This window comes from Solea solea, chromosome 19 (assembly GCF_958295425.1).
Source record: "Solea solea chromosome 19, fSolSol10.1, whole genome shotgun sequence".
Classification (NCBI taxonomy): Eukaryota; Metazoa; Chordata; class Actinopteri; order Pleuronectiformes; family Soleidae; genus Solea; species Solea solea.
Genome location: NC_081152.1, coordinates 9149005 through 9176330, shown reverse-complemented (window position 1 = coordinate 9176330; position 27326 = coordinate 9149005). Strand labels below are relative to the sequence as shown.

The 27326-nt window shown below is 41.6% G+C and overlaps 1 protein-coding gene across 1 annotated transcript in view; it reads right to left on the bottom strand.

Annotated features, from left to right (window-relative positions):
* Positions 1-1243: 1243 nt before the first annotated feature.
* Positions 1244-27326, bottom strand: part of LOC131445922 (probable E3 ubiquitin-protein ligase HERC1) — a 37777-nt gene continuing 11694 nt past the window's right edge. Inside the window, exons 20-80 of the mRNA XM_058616685.1 lie at positions 27032-27205; positions 26678-26792; positions 26389-26506; positions 25987-26188; positions 25565-25865; positions 25434-25482; positions 25304-25349; positions 24462-24715; positions 24101-24301; positions 23836-23956; positions 23509-23749; positions 23254-23405; positions 22986-23138; positions 22767-22864; positions 22566-22658; positions 21857-22024; positions 21526-21765; positions 21344-21427; positions 20964-21189; positions 19952-20246; positions 18828-19603; positions 18238-18451; positions 17452-17621; positions 16642-16725; positions 16223-16409; positions 16003-16130; positions 15312-15520; positions 14870-15129; positions 14678-14730; positions 14398-14592; positions 13794-13959; positions 13445-13694; positions 12768-12987; positions 12373-12650; positions 11975-12102; positions 11603-11730; positions 11116-11343; positions 10519-10646; positions 9943-10142; positions 9546-9660; positions 9264-9392; positions 9070-9168; positions 8634-8807; positions 8150-8434; positions 8004-8069; positions 7768-7893; positions 7532-7670; positions 7188-7369; positions 6887-7042; positions 6637-6759; positions 6345-6447; positions 5666-5835; positions 5444-5582; positions 5168-5337; positions 4287-4456; positions 3828-3993; positions 3669-3745; positions 3314-3566; positions 3039-3191; positions 1905-2210; positions 1244-1789 (exon numbers count right to left, since the gene is read on the bottom strand). Of these exons, the coding sequence (XP_058472668.1) occupies positions 1604-1789; positions 1905-2210; positions 3039-3191; positions 3314-3566; positions 3669-3745; positions 3828-3993; positions 4287-4456; positions 5168-5337; positions 5444-5582; positions 5666-5835; positions 6345-6447; positions 6637-6759; positions 6887-7042; positions 7188-7369; positions 7532-7670; positions 7768-7893; positions 8004-8069; positions 8150-8434; positions 8634-8807; positions 9070-9168; positions 9264-9392; positions 9546-9660; positions 9943-10142; positions 10519-10646; positions 11116-11343; positions 11603-11730; positions 11975-12102; positions 12373-12650; positions 12768-12987; positions 13445-13694; positions 13794-13959; positions 14398-14592; positions 14678-14730; positions 14870-15129; positions 15312-15520; positions 16003-16130; positions 16223-16409; positions 16642-16725; positions 17452-17621; positions 18238-18451; positions 18828-19603; positions 19952-20246; positions 20964-21189; positions 21344-21427; positions 21526-21765; positions 21857-22024; positions 22566-22658; positions 22767-22864; positions 22986-23138; positions 23254-23405; positions 23509-23749; positions 23836-23956; positions 24101-24301; positions 24462-24715; positions 25304-25349; positions 25434-25482; positions 25565-25865; positions 25987-26188; positions 26389-26506; positions 26678-26792; positions 27032-27205 (10820 nt within the window). The 3' untranslated portion in view covers positions 1244-1603. The remainder of the gene's footprint in view (positions 1790-1904; positions 2211-3038; positions 3192-3313; positions 3567-3668; positions 3746-3827; positions 3994-4286; positions 4457-5167; positions 5338-5443; positions 5583-5665; positions 5836-6344; positions 6448-6636; positions 6760-6886; positions 7043-7187; positions 7370-7531; positions 7671-7767; positions 7894-8003; positions 8070-8149; positions 8435-8633; positions 8808-9069; positions 9169-9263; positions 9393-9545; positions 9661-9942; positions 10143-10518; positions 10647-11115; positions 11344-11602; positions 11731-11974; positions 12103-12372; positions 12651-12767; positions 12988-13444; positions 13695-13793; positions 13960-14397; positions 14593-14677; positions 14731-14869; positions 15130-15311; positions 15521-16002; positions 16131-16222; positions 16410-16641; positions 16726-17451; positions 17622-18237; positions 18452-18827; positions 19604-19951; positions 20247-20963; positions 21190-21343; positions 21428-21525; positions 21766-21856; positions 22025-22565; positions 22659-22766; positions 22865-22985; positions 23139-23253; positions 23406-23508; positions 23750-23835; positions 23957-24100; positions 24302-24461; positions 24716-25303; positions 25350-25433; positions 25483-25564; positions 25866-25986; positions 26189-26388; positions 26507-26677; positions 26793-27031; positions 27206-27326) is intronic.

The window sequence follows — 27326 nt, the reverse complement described above, 5'->3', positions numbered from 1 at the left end:
GAAAGACAGTCCTGTAAAGTAATTGGATATTCCAACATATGCTCATTTGGATGCAGACAAACACGTTTTCCCTCTTGAGTTCTAACCCTTTGTGAAAAGGTTTTTTTTTTTTAATCATTACACTACAAAGGGAAGGTGTGAAATTGTCTTATACTGAAACTAGAGTTATACACAATCTTTTGGCAAGAACAAATTATGAGGATTGAGAAAAAACAACAATGTAGAAATAGTGCCCTCCAGGATTTCTAATTAAACTAGATCAAAAAATAATTCAGCATTTATTTTTTATTTTTTTTACTTTCTTTTAAAATCTGTGTACTGGTTACACTGATCGATGGTTGTTAAATTTATACCTGGTGAGGTCTCTCTCTGAAAAAGCCTCCTTCTCTCAGGTGCAGTGCTGCTGACTGCAGGTTGAATTCAGTTTTTATTGGCTGCACTGCACACTGGGAAAAAAACAGATGGGTAATAAGGTCACAGCAGACGTATCTCTTGCCAGCACAGACAAATTGCAGACTCAACGTGACTGCTGACTCAGGAAAACACTAGACCCGGGGGGGAAGTGAATTAAGATGTGGTTTTGTAATAAGGACAGTTGTTGCGTTGTGTGTTGTTTTCCCTTCATAGAGGGGGGGGGAGAAGATCACAGAGAAGCCCTAAAGCTACGGATAACCTCCCATCTCAATCACTTCCTTACTACATAGGGTCTGTATTTATAAAGCGACCGCTCGACGCTGCTTTACAAGTTTGGACATTCACCCATGCACACGTTCATCTATGCGCAGTGCGTTTTCAATCACACATTTCATACCCATTCACACACAGTGTGGGGTTAAGTGTCTTGCCACAAGTATCAAAGCCACAAATTCTCAGTTGGAAGACGACTCGCTTTACCGCTGAGCCACAGGCGCACAGAAGGCTGAGGCATTACAAAGACACTGAATCGTCACAGTTCACATTCGTCCAACACCGGCTTCAATTTAGCAGCATATGTATGAAAATGGGATGTTTGCTCCAGTTGAGACGTAGTCTGGGTAAAGTGGATTAGTTTGCAAAGAGATTACGGCCTGATTCAATCAACAACTCTGATGTAGTGTAGTGTCATAGTACCGCACAACAATGCAGTGGCCATGTACTGTATTATATGCCCAGTATAATAATCAACGATTATAATAATTATTTATCTTTGTGAAAATAGTGATATATACATTAATTAAGAAATAATAACTACAGCACACCAACATCCGTATTTAAACATTCTTTATTTTACAATATTACGGCCTATGAGTGACAGGTCAATAAATTATTACATATTTTCAAACAGGCACATTAACTCTCCTTGCTGTGGCTTAATCACCTCTATTTATATATATATTATTATTTTTTTTTTCTTCTTATCTTACTGTGTATCCCTGTTGTTTTGATTTATAGTAAGCACTGCGATAATTACAACACCTTGCACAGGAAATCAAAACTACACGTATCTCTAACTCAAACAAACATATACAGGTTTTGGCCAATAAGAAGTTTGTGTTCAGTGCATAATGTGCATGGCATCGGAGAAGATACATTCATTACTGTGTTAATTGCAGCTCTCTCTGCCTCAGTCCTCGGTGTCGGAGCTGTCTGCCGGCTCCGTGTTGTGGGTCAGCATGTAGTTGTCCATGTCGATGGAGGGGCAGTTGTGGATGGAGTACCGCAATCGCTCGGCGAGAACAGCCTGGCTCGTGTAGGGGGGCAGGCGAAGTAGGAAGAAGCAGGTCTGAGCAGTAGGGAGGCCATTGATGGGCTGGATGAGAAGTTTTGTTTTGGTAAATATTAGTATTGGTTCTTGTACATTAGGTTTATTAAACTGCTGTAAATGCACATTCATACGCTTGCTCATTTCTTCCCAACGACCTTACCCTGTCGACCTTGATGATTTGGAACTTTTGTGTGATATCAGCGAGGTTGGAAGGCAACCTGGACCTGCCAGAGACGAAACGGAGGAAGAGCACCCGCTCCTCATTGGTGAACTCCTCGAGGCTCTGCCAGAACCAGCCAATGAGCTGGTGGCTCTCGGTGATGTCCCGGTAACGCACCAGCTTCTTTAGCATCTCAACCGAGACCTCCGGCAGACCACACACCAGCTGTTCCAGCTGCTGCGCTGTGAGCAGGGAGAGAAGGGGCACGGGGATGATGGTGGACATGCCCTCTCTGACTGCTCCCACCTGGACACAGCAGAACCACGTCAGCTTTGATACGTCTTCCGACCAGACACAACATCAGGAACAAACAGTCTGTCTGAGAGCACTAATGGAAACTGGTGGTCAGACTGTGGGTTTTCAAAGACTATAGTGTTTAAGGTCACATAAAGACACACCAAAGGTCTGCTTTGGTAGGAGTTGATTGTTTGTCTGTTTGGATTCAGCACAAACACCTCCAGTATTTGTATGGATTTCATCAGTATAAACACAACTCAGTATTCGCTAATGTGTAAATCTTCGCTTAAGGGGTCGCCACAGCGGATCACCTGTCACCATCTTGCCCTATCGCTATGCTAATTTTGAATCCTGTCCATCTCAGTTACCCAAACCTCAGCATCTTCAGCTCTGCAACCCCCACCTCTGCTTCCTGTCTTTCCGACTACAAGCCATACATCATTAGCAGGTCTGACTAACATGTTGTAACATCTAACATCTTTCTGTCCCACATCCCCCCTGTACAGTGTCCATTTGCTTTGGATGGTTGACCCCAGGTATATAAACTCATCCATTTCCTTACTTGCATCTTCACCATACCACGTCTCACTATCAATTACTAATGTGTTAATATGAAAAAGTAATTTTCTTCAGCCTTCTTGTGTATTTGTGTGTTTTATGTCTCACATCCGTGGTTCTGCCCACATTTCTCTATTGTATCAGAGGCAGTTTTTTTTGTAATGTACTATAATGTATATTCAAATTTCTCTTTTTCCTATCATGTGCAAATAAATAATACTGATAATAATATTGTAGTTTCCAAACTATAAACCTCGGTGTTTACAGCTAAATGCATACCTGTGAATCCATCTCATGCAGCCTGTAGTCCAGAGCTCTCTCCACATATTCAGTCCGGTTGGCAAAAGTTAAAGAAATGTTCTGACCCCCAGGAACCACAGGTACCAACCTTCCATCAGCACTGTGAGCCATAAATGAGTCCAGGGGAATCATCTTCAGACCAAAGCCAGGGCAGAACAGAAAGGATATTATCAACAAATAATCTCTTAAAATGTCTTTTTTTTTTTTTTATCTTGTTAAATTAAAGATCAAGGGAATTAATAAGGAGCTCTCACCACATGGAAATTATCCTCTGTGATTCCACTATTTTCCAGATGAAGGATGCCTTGGAGAGTGCGGTATGTGAGCAAGTCAACCTCCTCAAGGTCGGGCCCTCCCAGGGGCATTGAGCAGAGTTGTTTCCACACCAAAGGAGCGAGATGCAAGTCCAGAGGCTTTTTGGTGCGGATGGCCACGGCCATAAGAATGCCCAAGAAGCGAAACTGGACAATGTGATCCTCGGACAGTGCTGCTGGGTTCAGCAGGAACCTGTAGGGATACACAGGGTAATGCCAGACATGTTTGATCTGTTAAACTATGAGTGTTTATTTATTGTCAGTGCTGATAAAAAAGAAGACACGCAATCTGCACCTGTCAGTGTTACTGCCAACATCTGCAAAGCTGTTGGGCGTATGAATCAGAAGATCCACCACACCAGACTGCAACTCCTGATGAAAACATGTTGTCAATTCATGCAAAGTAGAAGAGTCACAACGCTTTTATGACATTTCTCTACGGTTTCCAACATACCTGGCACATTTCAGTGATGGTGTCATCAAACACGCCGCCAGCATCATCAGCTCCCTCCCCAACAAGCTTTACTTTCCAGGCTCGTGATGGTAACCGAAGCTCCAGAGGATTCAAGCTCACTATCTGCTTTGCAATCTGCACGAAGATGGGCTTGCTCGAACGCCCTCTGTGAAGTTGATCATTAGAGGAGATTTTATACAGCAGTAAAAATATGACACAAACATACAGACACCCTCAATATAGCAAATAATAAAATAATAACACATGGAGCTGGAAGATAAATCCCAGATATGTACAGTATCTTACAACCCAACAACAAGAATCTAAATCAGACGAGGTACCAAGAGGTACCAAATGCTTCCTCGTCGTTATCCTCTAACAGGCTTTGGTTGTTCTGGCCACCTTATTTTTCTTCCTACGACACAAATGGATGGATGTTTTCATCAAACTGACAGTTACCTTGTGGAAATGCGCTTCACAGTGATCTGTGGCCCATATGTTTTGCCCTGGGTCATTGTTCTGCCGATACAGCGCACCAGAGGAAGAGTGTTGACCTTGGGTGATAGTAGACCTCGGAGCTCGCCCCGGATGATGGCGGCTGTCCCTGAACTGTAGCGTGAAGTAGACACCTGAACAGGAGGAAGTGTTTGAGGGACCACACAGAAAAAAATGACAGCGCAGCAGGAATACGACGACAAAGCAGGAGGGATGTGATTATCAGCAAGAGATTCTGGTATGTCCATAGACTGTGTATACATATATATATATATACATACAGTATATACAATATATGTGTGTGTATATATATATATATATATATATATATATATATACACACACATATATTGTATATACATATGTATATATAAGTGCATATAGTCTTCCAGTTGCAAAATTAACTCATTCTTTGAAGCGGTTTTGAAACCAGAAGTTTACAGATTTAATCTGCAACACGGCACACATTGGATGGTACCAGCTGTCAATGACATGGTCTCCTCATATGTGTCATGCTTTATCATTTATTTTCCTTTGAATGGGAACATAATTTACAAAATTGACAACATGTCCCATTGAAGAAGACCTTAAACGAGCAATTGAGACAATTGAGTCCTCAGGAAAATGGTTACTGATATTGATATTGATAATTCAAGAGAGAAGTAGGCTCATTTCCCTAGACTTCGGTTCAAATTGAGTTCTTTTTGAAACCAGCAGAGTCACCCCCTTGTTGCTAACTGCTACGTCCATCCTACTTTCAATGCTTTTCAAAGTCTGTGATTAATTCTCTCTAACATTTGTTTTTATAATGACATAAAAGGGCAGAAAAGAGGATAAATCATTACTGGATTTTTGGTGTCCAGGTTGAGCAGCCTCCAGGACTTGTACATGAGATCAGAGAAGTGGTAAAGAACTCTAAGGCGCATGCTGAGGACATCAGGACTGCAGTCTTTCAGGGTGTTGTACTGAGGAGGGACTGACTGGGGAAGACCAAGTTGGAAATTTCCAGAGCCACCTGGAGATGAAGTTAACAAATGAGGTTTCATGCTTGTTGCCTTTCATGGACAATAGATTCAAAGTATATTTGCTTGTTCACATGTGTTGCGAGACTGTGGGTGTACCCGAGTTTTTCAGCGAGGTAGAGGGGGTGGTCCATGCTGAGCTGTGGCAGCGGCCAGCAGAAATCTGCCTGATGTTTTTCCCCTGAAGGGCTGTTACGAGTGTGGGCTCCCTCACTGGGTTGTTGTGACCAAGACCGAGCTGAAACGCAAACATTCACAGTCTTTATAGAGTACTTTTCATTCGCAGTATGTACACATTTTTTATTTGAGCATGATGATTACCTGTCCCTCACTGTTGCAGCCCCAGGCATAGACATCCCCAGTGGAGGACAGAGCGAGGACATGTTCACAGCCCACAGCTACGTCTTCTATGAACAACCCTTCCAGTGACGGCACCACCTGGGGGCAGGACTTGTTCTTCAGCATGGAGTCGGGCAGACCGATCAGACGTTCTGACGAGTGACCAGAGAGAAGATAAGATACACAATCATGCAAAATTAATATTTGATTTTGTTGGTGAATGAAGTTAATTTTAATATTAAATCAGTTGTAAATATTGAAGAAGATTCCTTTCATATCGGTGACACATCTTTCTCAAACTTGGATTTTCAGAAATTGTGCACGTTAAGAAAAATATTAATCAAGCCCCCACAAATTAAACATTTACTAAAACATTAAATGGGTCACGGCTAAGTGTTAGTCTCGGTAGAACACAGTGACAATGAGCAATGGAGGTCCATGCAATTGCCTTAACCTACTTCCTTACATTGCATAAAAATTGTTTGGAGGGTCCATTTATTACATTCCCAAACAAATAATTTACAGTTAGTAAGACGTCATTTTATAACCTTTAGGGAATTAAAAAAAGGAAGTGAACAGTCGAGGGTAATGTGGAGTTGTACCTCAACAATATTGTTAATTACATGGCTGCTATTCAAATCCAGATTTAGTAGACATATACCTTGTCCAAATGTGTAAACATGTCCATCGCAGGACAATGCAGCGGAAAACTGAGTTCCACAGTTGACCTTCTTAATTCCCTTGTTGCACAGCTGCTCCACTTTCTGAAAATATGAACAGGCAAATATCACATTTCATCGACAGTATAATGTAGAAGCACCTGTAAATACATGGAGGGGGGAAATACAAGGTAATGAAGCAGATTGATACAAAATAATACATTTAAAGGTGTTGTTCTGGTGTTTCTCATTGTGTTACCAAAGGAATCTGCCAGGTAATGTAAACAATCTTACCTGGGGATAGTACTTTGCTGTAGAGGAACCAGTTCCTAATTTGCCATAATCCCCATCTCCGAATGCCCACACAACCGTGCCGTCAAGGGAAAGCACCAGAGTGTGGTTGAGGCCACAGGATACCTGAGAAAAGTCATACCATGTGAATGTATTCTATTTGTTCCACAGTGGAAACTACAGAATCCTTGTTTGAGTTTATGAATTCGAAATAAGAATAATAATAGTAAAAAAAATATGCTCTATTCTATACCTGCCCCACATGATATCCCTCCAACGCTGCCACTCGTTCAGGCAGCATCTTATTGGATGTTGACCGCTGACCAAGGCGGCCAGATTCACCACTGCCAAAGGTGAACAGTTTCCCATCTGCTGTTACCACAGCTGAGTGACGGAAACCACAAGAAAGCTACGAGGAGAAGAAAGCAAGATTTACTTTAAATACCAGCATGTAAAAATGTATGTAACTGTAAAAAACCTGTAATTATTGCATTACCAATAACTTCCTCGATGCTTCAAACACATAGGAAATACAGAGGAGATGTTAGCTTTACCTGAATGACCTCTTCTCCTTGTAAGGCCTCAATCTGTTTGGGTCTTCTCTGCCTTTCACTGTTGCCGTGCCCCAGTTTTCCAAAATCTCCGTCACCCCAACTGAACACCTCCCCCGTCTCAGTCAAGGCCATGGAGTGTCCATCTGATCCACATGATGTCGCCAGCTGAGTCACCACATACCCTGCCCACAAATAAAGAAGTCAGTAAAGATTGAACGAGAAGCTCTGTCCTTTCTCTTGTGTAAAAAAAAAAAAAAGACCGGATGCAAGGAATGTGAAACCTAAACATCTAAAAGCAGACAAAGCTCTGACATAGTTTGTTAGGCTCTTGATAAATACTGTACCTTGAAAAGCAAAAATAACAGTGGGGACATAGAGATCGTCGGAATTCCCCAGACCCAGTCTGCCATATTGTCCTTCCCCGACAGCTAACACAGTCCCATTGGACTGGACCAGGAAGGTACAGTTCTGACCACACACAACCTAGATGACAATGACACACACACACACAAAAAGAGACATTTTAGAAAACAACAGCGATGTAGGACAAATACTGTGTCCTGAGTGAAAAAGCTGCTACCTGCTGTGTCTGCGATAGAGTAGGTGCAAGAGTTGGCATCATGAGGTTGGTTCCCATTCCTGCCAGCTGTCCATAACGTCCATTCCCCCACAGGTAAACCTCACTCTTACCCCCCTGTTGCCAGTCCTAACAAACACAGCAGGTGAATTGGAAATCACTCTCTAGCAAAAATAGATTTTTCTTGTACAAACACTGAAGAAGAATTCTGGAGCTTTAAATATGACACAAGCTGTTACCTCGGGTCTAGTGGTTGCCCAAGACATCAGCTGTTCATCCATCCGGAAACTCCACTTGCTATTATCCTGAAAGACAGAAGAGTCTCAGTAGATGTCTACACCAGGGAAACTTGTTCCACATTCCTGAAGTATATACAGCTATTCACCAGTGCCTTGATGCTTTCACTGGCTTCCACCTCCTGAAACTCTGAAACAATGAAAGACTCCGGGAATGCAGTGCCACTGGCAATAGCCTCAGCACTGCGCACAGTAATGGCGTAGGTGGCGAGCCAGCTCCACTCTGAAGGGCAGGAGTTGGCGTCAGTGCTGGTGTGATGAGGAGGGTGTGGGAAACGGCACAGGTGTTTCTCCAAGGACAGACCGACCGCCAAGGAGGCCAGACTCTGAAGGAAGGCACTGTGGACGAGCTGATCGCCTGCCGCTACGTGGGTCTGTGTACACAGAAGGGATTTTAAAGTCCAAGCAGAGAGCACTTGGACACAGACATGCAAGGAGTTGTGAAATGTTTTGGGTGTCGCTGATTAAAAAAAAAAAATTAAAAACGAAATAACCGAAGGTATCCGCAGAACTAATAATCAAATTAAACAAATGTAAAATAAACTACTTTCAACACGTAGTTGTGTTAATGACCCGCTCATGGTTGTACTGCTCCTGCAACAGCAAAGGCAGCCTCTCCAGGAAGACAGCCAGACATGGGGCACGATTTAGACCCAGGATGTTCTGGCTTCTGAGAACCATTCGGCAGGAAGGTAGGACGTGATTTTGACTGATCCAGTCAGGGTTGCAGCAAATCAACAGAACATCCTGGGAATGAAACAACGACAGAACATTGAGTAAGTAAGTCATAGAAGCAAAACTTTAGTTTTAAAGTAGTAACAAGGCAAATTGTGATATTGTGGCACAAGTTTAAGAAAAGCATCTTTCAATTGTAGATATCAATATACAATAAATAACAATTGATGTATACGAGTATGGTATCAATTTTCTGATACACCTTTCTGAAAGCAGACAAATATGTTGATCTATTCCTTTAAAGTTTAGTTTAAATGCATGTTATCCTAATTACCTTTGACCTTCCAAAGCAGGCAGCAACACCCAAGTTTGGTATCCAGGTAGTACTGACGACTGAACCCAAACCTGTTACGGTCTGTAAGACTGAACCATCCTGAATGAGACATAAGGATCCTGAAATCAGACTTGAAAACATTCAAACACTTTTTACAATGACATTGTAAGATACAATACACGTTTTTCTCTGACCTGTAAGGACCAGATGTTGAGCAGTCCCCCTATCCCTCCAGAAACCAGAGTCAGTCCACTGGAGCAAAATGATAATGACTTCACTGCTGTAATGTGTCCATGGAGAACAAACACACACTTTGCACTGTCCTGCAATAAATAAGGCGCAGAAACAGATGATTTCATGAGATGAAATAGCTATGAAAAACGGTTGCATTAAACCTTTAAAAAACAAACAAACCCATTTTCATGAATTTCAAGATAAGAGTGCAGAAGAAAACCCAACAAAACAGCCCATCTGACCTTGACATCATTGTCTTTATCTTGGCTTGAAGAGTTGTTCAGTATGTTGTACAAAGACACAGTGGTGCCCCCTTGTGGCAAAGTCCAGACATACACAGAGCCATTCTGACAGCCTCTACAGAAACAGGGACAAGAAAAAATTAACATCAGTGGTACAAACATATTAGTGTATAAGCTTTTGTACTTAAGAGAAAGTTGCTTTACAAATTATTAATATTTTGCTCTACCATGTTCCTACAGCAGCCAGTGTGTGCATTATGAAGGAGAAGCTTACTACGCAAGAATGACATCCTTTCTTATACATATAAACGCCACCGTAGTTCTCTTTCTCCTGGTGGTTACCTTTAAAAAGAGGCAGAATATTCACAGAAGGGAAGAATGAGTAAGGGGAACTCACACAGCCATCATGAGCCTGGGATCAGGTGCTCTGCCAGCGAGTGGACACCATTCAGCAATGTTAACAGAGCTGCTGTGTACGAGGGAGTGCAGGGTCACCCAGGTGCCTCCAGAGCGTCCAAGAATCTTTGTTACCTCTGACCTCCCAGAACAGAGCAGCAGGTGTCCTGTAGGGTCCCATTTTAAAGAAGTCACGCTGTCCTGTAGGGAGAAAGAGAGAAGAGAGTCAATGAGAATAAATATTATTCACAATGTGTAGACAAGTCACAGTCACATATTCATTTAAGTTTTAAAGGCACAGTGTTACATTTAGCAACATTTATTATTTAGTGTGTTGGAGAGAACTTTCAGTTCGAATCAAAACTCAAAACATGTTAGTTTGTCTATTGTGGGCTACTGTAAAAACATGATGGTCAAAAATGTACATCATGATATATTAATATTGAAGGCTCATGTTGGGGTAATGAAAAATCTATATTTCTGCTAACTAAAAATAAGTGTTCCTACATTTTACACACTGTACCTTTAAGTTCTTCGACTACTTGCAATCAATTAGAACTAAAGTTTGCAGCCAAACCTGGAAGACAGACAGCACAACAGGCTGCTCATTCTCGTAATTCTCAGTTGTGGCCAAAAGGATCTTTCCATTGGAATAGCCCACTGCAAATGGCTTGTCCTCACTGTGCCAAGCAACACATTGTGGGGCTAGAAGGAATTATTGGGAAGATTAACGATCTTTGTAACAAAAAAAACCAAAAAAAAACTTTCAAGAATGCACATTTACTTGCCAAGAGGACATGAGAAGATTAATATCACTCTAGGGTTACATATGGAGGCCACAGCCAGGAGTAATTTAACAATGAAGACTGAAAGCAACTAAGTAGCCTAGCACTCACTAAAATCACCACTTGTCATTCCATTTTATTTACAGTTTGTATACAGCTCAATAAGCCTGTTTCTTTCAGACACAGTCAGAAAAGCATTTTCCCCTCCAGAACCTATTCAAACACATCTGTGGAAAAGGAATTATTGACAATAGGTCTTTTTCATTACTGACATTTTGATATGTCAAAGTAGAGAAAGCCACAGCCTTTACATTGACATGAAAATAAATGTGAAATGTGCATTTCCTTGACAACCCCATGTTATTCTCTGTGCTGAGCAGCCTCCTCACCTTCATTTCTGTGGCAGGAATTAAGTTCAGTGCTCTTCACTTGCAAATCGATTTCCTGCATTGTGACCTGCAGCCAACAGAGAGAGCCGTCCAGCCGACCCACTAACAGGCTTTCGGCAGGTCTCTTCTTATTTCCTGTAGGCTGCTCAAGAACCCACAAGTTGAAGGTCTGAGCCCAGCAAAGGGCCGTGACCCGGGACACCTGAGCCTCCACATGACAGTGAGAGCCTGGGAAGGTGGAGAAAATTAAAATGTTAGTGACTAATGTTGTAATTACTAGTTATCTTACACTGGTTAGGTCCTGCTATATTCAAAACTGCATTTAGATGATGATTTAGAAGAACTGTTTCCAACTGTGAAAAACATGCCTGGCAATGGTTAAGGTCTTTCAGTAAGATTTCATGAAGATAACAATTTCACATTTATTATATTAGCAGCTGTGTTAAAAAACATATAAATCTTGGACGAGTGAAAAAGACAGATTTACCCCTGATGCTCATGATGTTGATGTGTTTGTTTTCAGGGGCAGCCAGGAAGTTTCCCCCTGTGCTCCAGCAGACAGGAGACATGTGATGACACCGACCTGCAATCTCACTGTTGGAGCGGTCTGTCTTACTGGAGAGTCAAAGGGAGAGAAAAAAAAACTAGAGTTGACATCCAGTTTCTCTGAGAGCAACCAATCTGTGACATTTCCCAAAACTTCTAAGTTTAGTCGATAGAAACCATTAACTTAATAGAATCATAACACAAAAAATAAAATTAAGCACACAATTTTGGACTTTACCTACAATAAAGACAAGTTTGGATTGATAATGGAATACGTGCTTTTACAAATTAGCTGATTTGGAGCTGATCTAACCTTGTAATACAGGAGAAGGTGGTCTGTAACTCGGCTGTGTTGTGGCTCATGCTCCATAGTTGCACCACCTTGTCCTGAGAGCATGTAGCCAGCAAATTCTGCTCACTACTCCAGTAACAGCTGGCCACCTGCAAAGAAGGAATATGTTACAACTTTTCACAAAATCATAATACATCTGTGTCTTTTAGCTTTGATAATACACACAGTGCATACATATATAATCCTGTACTCCAGACTAGTTAACATGCATATTTCTCTCAATAAATTAGAAATTCCCTGGAGTATAGTGACATACTTTTTTTCTAAACTAAGAAAATCCAAAAATATAGTGGCTTTGAACCAGCAAATTTATAATGCAGACTGCTCACATGAACTCTACTGAACTGACTGTCCCTCACCTTGTTGTAATGTCCTTCCAGCCTCTTGAGAGGACATTTGCGTAAATCACCAGCCAGGTCACTGTAAGTTTGGGGACGATTAGGAATGTCTCTTCCTGTGGCAGCTAAGGCCTGGACGAGCTGCTGTGCTGCCCAGTGGCGATGTACACTGGTCAGCCTGGCTGAGAGAACACACGCTGCCAACGCATTAGCCAGCTCCAGGGGGCTGACCCTGGAGCTCAGGAGGGGTAAAGGGGAAGGAGGCAAGGACGAAGAAGACCCCCCATGGTTTCCTGCATCTATGTTAAACAGACATGAGGCAACAACGATTAAAAAGAAAAAAAAACATTTCAAACACTAATAGATATATAAGTACACACAATAAAACATCAGAGACAAAAGAGCTCCTTTCTCACCATTCCCCTCGTGTTCAGCCTTGTCTGGGCTGGAGCAGTGAACACCCTTTTCAGTCAGCAGGGACACCAGACTTTGTGTGACCAGGAACGTTGGTGGTGTCTGGTCACTGCAGTCTCTCTGTGGCTGTGCAGCAGCTGATGTACGAGAGTTCAGAGAACCTCGCTGCTGTGAATCACTGATGGCACCGATGTTCAGCCCCGTAGCTGCTGCCATTAGGTTCTACAGACAGATATCACATTTTAATATTGACATAAAACACTTACATGTGTTAATGTTAAATTGTCTCTTGATTTAACGACGTTTTTCTTATTTCAATTTATAATTTTCTTGAAATCTAATCTAATAAATTGATGTTATATTGCTTTCTTAATCTGGTTTAAATACATTTAGAAAAACAATCAACAATCTAGATGCTCAACAAATTATGAGTCTACATTTTTGTCCCACAAGTCCAAAGTGCAAGTAATTCGACTAAAATCAATTGTAATAACAAATATGAAAACAAGAGAGACAATGTAATTTAAAGGTTTATCAAAACGATTTTTATCTAGTAATATTTAATATGACACACTGTGATATAGAACCAATAAAGTGATATACTGTAATTCTTGTGCCCAGCCTTAATAAATAGCACATAGAGTGTTTACAAATAGTGAATTGACCAAAGAAAACTGACCTGAGTGCATATCGCCACTAGCTGTCTGTAAGCAGTAGAGCTGTGGGATACCACACTGCCGATGGCCGAGGTTAGGAAGCTGAGGCAAGTGAAGTTGTTTCGCTCGGTCGCCAGCCCTTTCACACCTGACTGTCTGTCTACACAGGTGTGCGCCCTGCCCCCCGCTGCTAGGGTCATCAGTCGCACCAGGATACGAATATCTGCCAGACCCAAGGACTCCAATCCATTAGACTGGCTGCCAACTGAGGCGCTGGAGGAGAGCAGAAGAAAAATGAACCTTGAAAACACACTGATGATGTTGTGAAAAAAATTAAAATATTGAGACATATTCTGTTCGAACACGCTGTACCTAGAAGCCGTCTGAGACAGTGCTCTCATCACCATGTTGTAGGCTAACAGAATCTGGGCTGTAGAGGTGACTCTTCTCAAAGCTCTCAGTCTATCTTGAGAGTCTCTCAGTGATACCGCCTGCTGTCCAAGGCTCAGACACGTCTTCTGCTCAACGAGGACATTTCCTGGTGGGGAAAGAAACAAAACAAAATTTAACAGAAGCACTAAATAAATGGAGTAAGTAAATGGAGAGAAAGTGTATGGTTAAAAAAAAAAACAAAAAAAAAAAACACTGTGCAGGATCACTGGCACAAATGTTAGCCCAGCAATGATAAATGACTACTAACTCACTATTCTGCAGTAAGTTTAACTGTGGATGGATTGTACTGCTATACTGCTAACAAGCACAGAGGGAATGTGGGTGTGTGTTGTAAGTGAGCTAAATCTTTCATTAAAGACGAAGTCAAAGAAACATTAGTTTCATCAGGAACACAAGGACGATTAACCTCTCAGCAAAATGTCAAATGGATATAATTCACATAATTCAAATGGAATTCCGTTTAAATGCTCAATATTCTTTTCAAATATCACATTTTAACTATATAATTAACACTCATGAATACCTTTGGGAGGTACTACTCTCGCTGGGTCAGCAGAGCTGTAAACCCGGGCCCCGAGTGGATCTGGTTCAGTGAAACCAATGGGGTCTGGTACCAGCTTCTTTTCAGTCAGCCCCAGTGGTCTCAGCAGGAGCCCAATGTCCTCCAGTCCAGTGAGCTTGTCTGTGTCACACTCTTGGTGGCTTATTTCCCAATCATCTGAAGAAACAGAGGCGCCATTTGTATAAGAAGAACCAATTCATATATCCTACCTGTATTGTGGAGTAAAAATATCCTTCCCTACCATCAGATGTGCTGTCCAACTGGCCAATCAAATCAGATGTCAGACCTTTAATCCTAAAAGCAAAGGAAAGACAAACCAATCATAGATAATATGGAATATAAGTAAAATAAAAGTATGGGAACACTAAACCAGCTCAAGGTATTGTACTTAGTTGCCATATCATATGAAGGATGTTGCATGCGTCACCTTTACCTTTCATACTTGGAGTTTGTGTCGCTTAGGTTTGCGGCCAGATACTTTTCCCTGCAGGAGCTGCAGAGGAGGTAGAACGGAAAGTTGGAGCCACATTCCCCTTTGAACCACACATCCACGTAGGCCCCAGTGCTGTCGTAACCCTTTCGCGCAGCACTCTGCCCACAACCTGGGTGACGCCGCTTTATATGATTGTTAAATTGCAGGGTGAGGGTGTTGCACAATTCACACTTCACCATCTGACTGTGTTCTTCTCCGGTCTAAAATGAGGGTGATAGAATAAGACGGATGAAAGTATTAAGAATTTAAAGGGCAAGAAGCAAACAGAATATGAACAACCTGCAAGAATGTGAACAAAGCAAGTCAAGACATGCCTATATTTATCATAAAACAGGTATTATTATGTGTTGCAACCATAGTGATGATAATATGTGTGTATCACCTCTACTATCTGGAGTGTGTCTCTCTCCAAATTGAAGAAAGAGGGAGTGAGCAGGTCCTCATAGGTTTCCTCGTGGTATGGGTCATCCATGTAGCCTAACTCTGACTCCTCCTCAGCAGAATAAGGATGAAACTCTACCTGCTCGGGCCACTCACTGACTACTGTGTGCTGTTGGTAAAGCTGTGGGAGTGGGTTTGGTGATGGCAGGTCTAGAAAGATTATGTTTGTTTCAGATGAAAACAATGTATCAGCAAAATACACAGTGAAAACGGTCCCTTTTCAAATAATATTTGAAAAGTTCAAAAATGAACTATTCAATCAGGCAAAAATGATTTAGGTATGATTTCAAACTTTAAGTGATTTTGTTTTATTTGATGTTGATTTTAATATTCTGCCCGTTTATTCTTTGTGAAAGTAAACAATGTAAAATGATTTGTATGCTGCATCCTTCATCTGAAAATGTCTTTTCAATCCTACTCCAATGTTTTAGCGGTCATCTTCTTTTATATCTGCTGTTGCTTAATATAAATCAAATGACGTCCTGTGTACAGCACAGGAATGTCACACAAGATCTATCCACTATACTGAGAAACACAGGGACACACATATTTGAAAGTTACACGCTACAGTTTTAACACAGGCATGAAGTGTACATTTACTGTCATTTCTGATTCAAAGCTGTTATTCTGACCTGCCCTTCGAAAGGACGTCCTCTGAGTTGAGCCTGAGCGACGAAGCCGCGCTGGAGGAGGTCTGTTCCTGGTCAGGTGTACATCCAAGAAGTTCTCCCTCTCTATCCAGTCTAACCCTGGCAACAGACTGTGAATAAAAATATAACAGCATCAGCAAACATTGATAACATTAATAGTGTGACAAATGGAAAATGTTAGTGTGTTTCTAAAATCTGTGACCTCTCATTGGGTTGACTTGTGGCGCGCTCGGGACATTGCACAGTCTCTGGCCCGTCTGGGGACGGGGTCTCAGGTGAATCCTCAGGCCTTGGTGTTTCAGCTGCCTGCTGCTCCTCAGTCAGGGGGTGCTCCAACATCCAGCTGGCCAACACCTCAATGGTCTGCGAGTCCAAGTCACCTGCTACATCTGGGAGGGACCACAGGGAAGTTGAACAGTCAGAGTTCAAAAAGAAAGGATGAATCATAGCGTGTTGCATTTTGTTCATCCAAAACTTGAAAAATGCAATAAATTACTATAATCATTAAAAATACAAAGGACAGAAGGTTGCAGCGCACACACAGTGAAGGACAGATGTTTAAAATAGAAAGCACATGAAGCAAAAATGTTATGGCATCAGACACACTCCACAAAGCAATACCTGCTGCCTCCATGGCCCAGTAGATATGTCTCATAGAGAATCCCATTTCTAGCAACCGACTGGTGACAAACATTTGTGTCCGTTCTGGTGGTTGAGGAGAAAAGGAAAAGTACACAAAAATAGAAAACAAAACTGACCCATAGCTGCATTTAATTTTGACACATGGTTAGTGTTAAGGAATTTAGCAGAGAACTAAATTACCTTTTTAATTACTTCAGTTTGTGTCTCCATCCTATCTACAATGCACCCCATCAATTTAGGTAACATCCTCAGTTCTGGGATTAGACCTACCAATCAACTGGCCTGTTAATCCTTATGTAATCTGAGTTCTGAGTTTAATGCACTCCTCTGAAATGTTCAAAAACAATACCAAGGAAACTCACAATGGAAAAATGGTGCCATTCAAGCATGTAAGTGCACAAACTGTGTTGTGCATGCAGTGGATAGTTCAGTAACATGTGTATATATATATATATATGTTTTTAATAGCAGAGCAAAAAACATGCTGTTATGTGTAGCAAAGAAGTTGTGACAAGTAGCTGGACATAAATGGTCATGCAAGAAACAGAGTTTCCAGTGAGTAATCATCATTTTACTGCCCTGGTCTTAAGATAAAATCACAGTTTAGCTTTTTTAGATTCACTATACATTTTAAAATAGCATTTTGAATATGGAGCCAGAGTGGGGAAATTGAAGTGCAGATCTGTAATTAGCAAAACAAATGAAAAGTATATATATTTTTGTACAGCTATATGTTGATTTCTGGCTTTTTTTTCTCTCTCCCATTAACATCTCTGTGTTTCCTCTTACCCAGGCTGCTTCTGGCCTGTGTGCTGCAGGGACCCGGTTCCATAAAGCTAGTCTGCTGCTCTGTGAAGGCATCACAAGAAGCAGAGCTGGCCAGGCTGAAGCAGGGGTGCAGAACAGGGGGAGCACTAACCAGGCCGGTAAGCGTAGGGAACCGAGTTAGCACCATGTGCCTAGAAGGGGTGGAGATACAGTGGATACAGTACACAAGTGGTGCCGCATTAGCAATCATCAGTCCCAAACAAACTTCTGAAATATTAAGTATCAAAAAATAAGGTAATTTTCATGAACACATGTTAAGCATGTATCCTTTTGTGTAAACATTTCTGATCAAGCTTGATTGATTGATAAATGATTGTGTGTGTGTTTTGAAAGAGCCTTGTACTAATCCTGTAAAAAGTATCCATCCAGGAGAGCTTTGAATTTATCCTGTTTAATTGCACAACAAAGCCGTTTGTTTGCAGGAATAACACTGACTCCTTGGTCAGCTGGCAGGGTTAGGATAAAGACAAACAGGCAGAGCTGCAGCTTAGACTTAAGATAGTGCAAGCAGAATCCCCACACTCTTATTTTCACAGTGACACTAACTCACCCATTCCCTGGACTTCAGAGAAACTGGGGCTGCCAAAAGATACAGGTCTATAGCAATCAGTAAAATTATACTCACACAACTCCTGTCACTGTGTTTGTGTTCTTTAAAGGAAGTCAGGTTAACGTGTTGTTCTAAGATTTTAGTGTAATGTTCTCAACAAACTTTAAAATTTCATATTGAACCCATTCTCTACTCACTGGAGGAGGCTGATGGGGAGGAAAGGGTTAAAATTTTCCAGGCCATCTGCCTGCAGGTTTATTGGCAGAGAAGATGCCAAGTCGGTGTTAGAGGATGATGCAGAGGCTCTGTTGGATTGGCCAAAGATGGCAGTGCCTTCTGAACCTGCACTGTACAAGGACACAGAGCTGGAGGACTTGGAGATGGGCTGAGAGGACGCATGGTGGCCTGACTCTGCAAGGAAGATGTAGTGATAAAGGTCAAATTATATCCATTAGTAGTTGCCACACTGTATATTCATGTACACAAAAATCGATTTTTAGTCAATGCAAATCCCCAGTTCTTTGAGCACAGGTCTAAGCCAAGTCTTTAAAGAAAACTGTGAGCTGTAAGTATGTAGAAGATGTCACCTTTGGCTCCAGGATCTGTCTGTTTACTTCCTGATATTAACAGTGTTAAGCCACATAATTATGTAGTATGGCTATTGGCTAACTCACCATCGTATTTACCTCTTAATTGTCAGTAGATTTAGTAAGTAAAAACTGACAAACTCAAATCATGAGCGATATCTTTCTGTGACTTAAGTCCAAAACATGTGCAACATAGATACCTTTGCGGTCTTTGTCCTCCTGCAGTCTGTTCAGGGCTCCTTTGTAGATCATGACCTGAGCCCTTTCCAGGTCAGTCAGAGACACACTCTGTTTGATGGGACAAGGTCTGACTGCCCACTTCACCATGCTCTGTACCACATACTGCAGCACTGATCTCAGCTCAGCACTCTCATCCCACTGTTTGCAGCTGGCCTTAGCCTGGTCAGGGTTTAGGCTGGAAACAGGAATCGGTGAAGAGCTGGAAGCATCGTGTTTAGGCACCAAAAGCATATCCGAAAGCTTCTCACAGCTAAAAATGACAGTAAGGGATTTCAAAGCTCCAGTGAGAAGATATGAGACCCGGACTGCTCTCAGTTCAAGTGCAAAGGCATCTACTTTAGAGGTCTGAGATGTTTGGTGAGGTAGGGGTAGACAGGGCGACTCCTGTTGGTCTGTTATTGTGACATCTTTGGTTGAGGATGGTAAAATGAAAGGGTCTGACTCAACTTTCTGATCCTTCAACTTCTTCCTCTCGTCTTCCGTCTGCCATCTGAATTCATCCGACCTGTCTTCGTCTAGACAGCTCTGGGTCTCCGAGTTCTCCTCTGAGTGTTTCCTTTTAGGGGCGGAATAAGCTCCCAGCCACCCCTGCTCCTCCAACAGCCCCATCAAATAAATCAGATCTAACAGCACCGTGGGCTTGAGGCCACCGAGTCTGGTGACATCGCAGCAGGAAATGTCACAGGGCTCCAGAGAGATGATTGGCGTGTCGCTGGGTGACCAAGAATTCATGGAGCTTAGTTATTTGGAAGGATGAGAAGAACCCACAGATAGAGCACGGTTTGACACCAGGACGGATTCAATGGATTCAACAGGGATTAATGGATTTAAGAATGAAGAAGAAGAAGCAAGAAGAAAGTAAGATCAGAGGAGTAGATGATGAAAATAAAGTAAAATGTTAAGACAACTTACAGAGAAGGAAAAAATAAACACTAACAGAAAAGAATCGTACAGAGTAGTAAAGATGCTGACAAGACCAAGACGAGAAAAATATAATTGTATAATGGAGGTTAATGAGAATCCTCAACTAAGACATTTCCTTATCAGGATGTGGAATATATATATGATTGTGTATTTGTAATACCTGACAGAGAGGTCTGCTTCCTCCCACTGGAGCTTGGTCAGTGAGCTTCCTTCTTTCAGGACACCAAGCAGAATCGCCCTGCGTCCACTGGGCTTGTGCATGCACAGACCTCCAGCCCGAAGACCATTGTCGACTCCACCGATCAGGGCCAGAACTGGCCACACTTCACTGCACAGAGCAGACAGCTTGGCCTCTGACAGGGGCCGGCGATGTGCGAGCAGCTCCCCCGTGTTGTCCCCAGCCAAGTCTTTGTCTCTCTGGTTTTCTTCTCTCTCAAAGTGTGAGGGACTGAACCCTTTGGGAGAATGCAAGACAGTGCAAACTTAACACACTCAATCCTGGCTTTACATAATATTTGGAAACATGTCAGAGTGACAATATGATACATTGTACTTATTTTTAACTTAATTTGCAATTTAGAAAACTCTCACATATCTGTAAATAAAAAGAATATTTAAGTTAATTTTAATTTCGTATAGATCTCATTGGATATAATGAAAAGTATTTATAATACTAGTGTGTCTATTATATAAAGTTGAAAGTCCCAAATTAAGAAAGCTAAAATCCCTTTGTTCACTACTGATTATAGCCTATACATCAGATGACATTAAAACTATACTGGGTAACTTTTAGATAAAACAAATATCTGTTCCAGTAAACTATTATCAAATGAGTTCACACAATAATGATTTAGTCTATCACCTTCACACGACTCTCTCTGTTCTTCTCAGTATACTAGTGTTTAGATCTCGTGTAACCTGGCAACAATTCTGCTCAAACCAGCAGTGTGTATATAAATAAAGACTCTCTCAGTATAATAGTAGTATACAACAGAGCCCATTTTCAGCTGAAGAATGCCACATCCAAATAATGTAACATAGTTTTTGTTCACGAAGACCAAACGGAGGCAAAATAATAACATCAACAACACAAATCACTAAACACTGAAAAAATTTACATTTTCTGAACTGACTTAAGTAGTATAAAAGAAAATGGAAGAATCATAACAAACCCTGACTGAGGTTTCCAAAGTCGTCCTCTTTCAACAAGATTCCAATGAGCTCCAGGTGACTGTGGATGTACTGGTTGATGTGCAAGGCCCAGTGGTCACACTGATGGAGCCTCCGCAGGAGCCGCACTGTCGACTCCAGCAGCACCATCAACCGAGGGCTGCAGAGAGGATCTCCAGGAAGCAGATTACTGGGCATGCCTCTCATTTGGAGGTCATGCAGTGCCACCTGGGAGAAATACAGAGTTTTGTTGCACTGCAAAACATTGCAATTTGACTAAAAACCTATATAAACAGTAAAGAGTATTGATCAAGAGTATTAATAATATTCATTCATTCACTTATGGCGCAGGTTTCTACAGTATGTAGAGCAAAATAGGTACCTTCTCTCCAGGATTACTGCTGTAGAACAAAACGCATGGATACAGTTCAGAGGCAACCACACCTTCAAATGCCAACTTTGGCTCCTAGAATAAAAACACAAACACACATAATTGCATCAGCACTGACTATGACTTGGGAGCAACAAGGCTCCTGAACGCTCATTGTGAATATTTGACCAGACCTTGTCATTCTTAGCAAATGATATAGTGTGACCCTCCATGTCTAGGATGCAGGTAATGGTGTCACCCTGGGTAAAAGAGGGAAGCGTGCGAACCAGTTCCCCTCCGTGGTACAGGTTCCCGCTATAAGCACGATAAAGCCACATGTCGGTGGTGGTATGGTGGTTGTGATCTTTGACTGGCCAGCGTGAAACACCAATGCATGTGCCCTCATTGCCTCTGTTCTCTTTGGTGATCTGGAACTGAGGAGAGAAGAGTGGGTCCATATCAATTTGGGTAAATGGTAGACTGTGGTCAATAAACAAGAAAGAGAAAGCAGATACCAGTCCTCACTTTCCATATGAAACAGCCAGAGGTGATAGCAGTGGTCGCAAGGCCATAACCTTTCCCTCCTGAACCATGCGAGAGGACGTTCCCACTCTCCAAAGAACAACAGACAATCTTGTGTGGGTCAAAGGAAAAATCTCCAATGGGAATGCATTCATCATAGCTGCCAGGGTTCTGCAAAACACACAGGGGATAACAGTTAAGCCACAGTGTACCAGTATTGTTAATTAACTGACAAAATATGTTACATGTTACAATGTGCACGTGATGAGTCACAGTCACACGATCAAATGCTAACTATTGCTTTATATTCATGTAATTCTTGTAAAACTACTTATTTGACTTTTCATCCTGCCCACACAATAGAGAACATGCCCATCTGCTCTATCAAGTATCCCTGCTGTTTTTCTTTCATTTCTGCCAGGAGAGCATTACACTTCTTCCTAAAGACAGCATTTATTCACCCTTTTCAAATAATAATATTCACCAGCCACTTTTGCTTTGATATATCAATGTTATAAAAGGCCAGGTAGTTGTAAACATTTTTGATTGAAATACCATGCATGTAGAATGTACTGTATAGTATAAATATGTCGTCGGAAAATACGTTAAAATGCTACTATATTATACTACTATGACATACCAATATAATATAGTAAACATATAGTGTAGTATGTTGTATGCTACATAGTATTACTTAAAAGTTCATTATTACCCCGGTGTCTTTTTCAGCCATTTCATGGTTTCTCTCAGCTTGTGGTTCCTCCCACATATAAACAGACAAGAGCTGAAAGAGTTGTTTAATAATCTAAGTCAAAGAAAAAAAAAACATATTAATATACTATCTTAAATTCAGGGAGCCATTCATTTTCATGACAAATGCACAACTGTCTGAAACTTGAACTGAATCCCATGCCTGTTGAATTTGAACTGGCTCGGAACAAGCAGGTAACAACCTTTCTAGCACATGAAAGGCCAAGAGCTTAGTGCGAAGGTTCTGGAAACAGGGGAAGCCTAAAAAGAGAACAGTGGTGTCGGTGGGGATGATAATCACATAATCTTTCACCATTCTGAGCTGTAAACAATATTTGCTTTAAACGATTTGCTGCTTTAAAATATTTGAAATGTGTCTTACCTAAAGGGCACTTATGCGAAATAATGGCCATGAGTGGATCAAGCCATTTGACAAAAGTGGAGAGTCTTTTCATGATTCTTAATGACATCACACGCCTCAGGAATACCAAGAAATCCGCGAGCTGAGATTCAACCACTTTGATGCTTTCCACTCCTAAATCAACAAGACAGAGAGAACAAAACGTTCAAAAAAAGAAAGGCCATTTATGGCTTAACTAATGGCCCTTAAAAGAAATGCCAGGAATTCAATATAGCTGAATTTGCCACACCAACTAGATTTGCGCTCCTGCCGTTAGAGTCTGGATCGGTTCTCTCAGCTGTGTGCTGCTGGTGAAAAGTGTGCAGGACATTTTGGAGCTGATCACACATCACCTCCATTAGAGCATGGGATACCTCAATCGGCAGTAAATCCTCACTGGAGCTGAAGGCATGAAACAATTTGTCAAGCAAATATTGTAGTTTATATTTTCAGTGACTTGAATTGTAGAAAAAGCCCTGAACACTAATCATTTTCATATTCTCACCTTGCAGCTACAGTCAGTATCTGAAGCAGGCGTGTAGAAGCTAATCTGACAGCCCCACTTAGTAGCATGGATCCAGATGTAGACGCCGCAAACCAGCTCTGGTTCATCAGAGCACAGCTGTTGTTGGTCAGCTTTGAAAGGACTTCCAGGATGCCACATTTGATGACCAGCACCAGGTCCACGGGTTGATAACAAAAATTAAGTGCAAACATTGTGGCTAGGAGGAGATGATGGCAGGAACCTGAAGAGTGAAAATTTACTGCCGCAAACTGTGACCAAAGCAACAATAACATGGCAAACCGATGCAAAACAACAACCAGAACAAACCTGTATGTTCTTCTTCCAACAGAACTCTCTGTCTTAGGACACATACCACCTGCTGGTAGAAGGTGTGAGCTGCAGATTGTAGCTCTCTTTGTGTATCCATAGAGGCTGCGCATGTGCCAGACTGGATTGAGATAAGACGTATGACAGATTGATTAAACAAGTAAGATATTAATCTAACTTCAGTGTTATCCCTTCCCCATCTGACTGAATTAAACATTAGTCCTTTCAGTCACAAACAAGGCGAGAGAATGATTACTTCATGTACCATGTAATGCTGCGTCTCATAGTTAACTCCAGAGTGAGAGCCAATGATTTGTGTTCCCAAAGCAAAGCATCCAGAGAGGAACTGTAGCTGCACAGACTGCAACAACGCGGGAAACGGAAGGGCAACTTCTGTGAGCCCACTGTTCTTGTCCTCCATTTTGGAAAGGAAGGATGACATCTGACACAAAGCCTCCAGGCGCATCTAATCATAACAAAGAACAGATAAAAGTGAGTTTTAGCCATAAAATGTTATTAGAGCACATATCCTTTATTATTTCCACCCACACTTAACAATATGTAAAACTACAAACCTACAGAAATCATTTGGTAAACAATCAGCTGGAAAAAAAAATTGTAACAACCTCAGCCCTCTGTTGTTGCTGCAGAATAGCAAAGGTAATGGCTTTTGGATCTGCCTGACTGCACATCTGTCCACCCGGCAGTGACTGTGAGGAGGATGACAAGTGGATGAGGCTTCCACATGCAAAGTGGAAGACCTGGTTGAGAATTGGCAAAGTGTTGTTGCCAGAGTGGGACATGGTGGTGGTCGGGCTGATACACTGCCGCAGGCGGTCCCAGGCGTCTTTCATGATACCCAGAGAACACAGAGGTAAGCCTGGGAGAGACAGAGCAAAGGGATTTTATCTCAGTGTTTTCTGATATAAAACCACAAGGCCTCCTGTAGTGTTAATCATTCAGTGTTAACTCTGGTATGAAAAAAAGATGGTGTGAGTCCTCTCACTGACGAAAAAAAAATGTGTAAACAAGTTCTGCTCCAAAGCAGGAGATTTCCAGTGAGAACACGTTTCATACTGACTAATATATTTTGAAACAGTGATGAAATGCTATAAAACAAAATGAGTGAATATTTTGGAGATCTGGTTTTGTTACAGATTTTTTCCTCCAAAGACAAAAGTAAAACTTTGAATAACAGTACAGTAACTACATGGTGTTCTTACCAAGCTTGAAATTGCAACAGATGGTTTAACCATAATACTGTTGTGTTACTGAAAGAAGTTATGTTAATCTGATTGAATCATAAAGTGTTAAAAAATTGATTTGTGATTTTAAAGGGGCTTCGGAAATGTAAAGACAGTGGTGCTGATATATTCATACAAGAAAATGATTGATAATAATAGAGGATTGTGAGGCATGTTGTTTCTGAAGGAATGCATTATCTGTTATTGTGTCCTTTTACACTTACCCATTTTATTCTTAGAGGATCCCAATGCGTTTTTGGATTGCTCAGACTAAATGAGACAACGACAGTATGTTAGCACCGATGCGAAGGTGTAGGAGTAACATTTTGGTGATGGGGGAAAAAAAAGACTAACCTGTTTACGGCCATCAACACCCATTGCAAAAAAGTCTGGTGATGACTTCCTAAAAGTGGAATGATTTGGACACATAAAAAAACAACAGTTGTAAAAAAAAAAAAAACATCCATCACTGACACAAACTCTACCTTGATCCTGTGTTCATAGACGGACTCTTCTCTCTCTCGCTGGGTTCCACCCAAGCAGGTCTGACTCCCAAAAGGAGGAAGAGACAGCGGGACACCACCAAATGGCAGGCAGCAGGGAAAGACAAGCTTTCCTCCGAATCCCCCTTCTTCTCCCACTGCTGCTTGGGGTCTGGCTCCCTGTCGGGACTCATGGGGCTTTCCATGCTGCTTGGGAGGGTGGAAGTGCCAAAGGACTCGTACACCGTCACATTCTGCTGAACTTGCATGGCCTCCCGGGTGGCCATGAATGATTCTAGGACTTCTGCCGAGACAGGAGAGCCACTTAAGAATCAGGTGTGTTGTGAATATGTAGTGCTAGTTTGGTCTGCCTACACATCTGTAAGTACAAGAGTACATTATATATAGAGATACATATTTCTAACCTGACAGGTACATACGGCCACTGCCAAATGCATCCTCCTCTGTAACATCCTCCTGGTTGTGATTGGCTGTGGGAGGTGGTGTCACCTGCACCTCCCGGCTACAGTGACCTCCTGACTGCTGCACATGATCCTTCACCTGTTGTTCCACAGATATCCCTGGCTCTTGCCTGTCTGTATCAGGACTTTGGGGAGATGGAGCAGTCTGCAAGTCACCAAAAAACAAGCAAAGTTACATGTGCCTGTTTTTTTTTCTCTTTTTGAATCACACGGTGTCTACTGTAGTGGAAAAATGAAAGAAGCTCCTTAAAAAGTGTACTTGGAAAGTACAATTTTTGGTTTTTAATGTTTTTTTACCTTCTAAAAATAGCATATATTACATTGTGACAAGTTTTGTAATCATACCTGTTTAGTAACAGCCTGCACCGGCGATGTCTTTAGAGAGTTTTTGTGTGCCAACAGAGTGCTTTTTATTTTATAAACCGTTTCATAGACATCTACCAGCATCTCACAGGGCTCATATCTGTCTCAAAAAAAAGAGTTGATAAGTGGATGATTAGTATTATGCTGCTTTGCAGTAAATAGAGGTTACAATGACAGTTCATTCACATCACTGTACATCTCATTATGTAAGAATTGTTGATTTGGTAATGTGCAGAAAAAAAGTAGGCATATTTCATTTAATGTTACTGACCTGTCCTGCCAGCAGGCCTCATTCTGCAGACCTGTGTGTTTCAGAAGAGCAGCAAGACTGCAACGACAGACCGCCTGCAGCAAACACTCGACTGAAGAGCCTCCGCTCTCCCATTCTGCTCCCGCAACAAAAAACAAAAAACACCATAATTATAACAGAGTCACAAACAGGAAGAATCCACTCCCTAAAACCCAGAGTCTAAATCAAATGATAACTGTGTTATAATATTCATAAAGTCTGGTTCAAGCAACATTTTCAACATTTAGTCTATGATCACCTGGGTATTTACATAATAAACACTCAAACACAGTCATGCATGCATACACACAAACAGAGACGTGCAAGTGGAAATACCTTTGCTGTAAGCATACTCCTCCATCTTCTGCCACAAACCACATGCAGGTCCTCTTGAGGATCCCAGTGCCAGTTCCAGTAAAGTCCTGGTTTCCTCATTCATGCTCAGCTCTGCGAGTCTAGAATCGCTGTTGCCCAGCAGCACCATCTCAGCCAGCCACGCCACACCAGAGTCTACGGGACAAAAGTATAACATCAGAAACTGGACAAGAAAGAAGCTAGAAACTCAATGACATGATAAAATGATATATTTAAAGCTGCAGATTATAACATTTGGTGATTTTGTTTTTGTTGT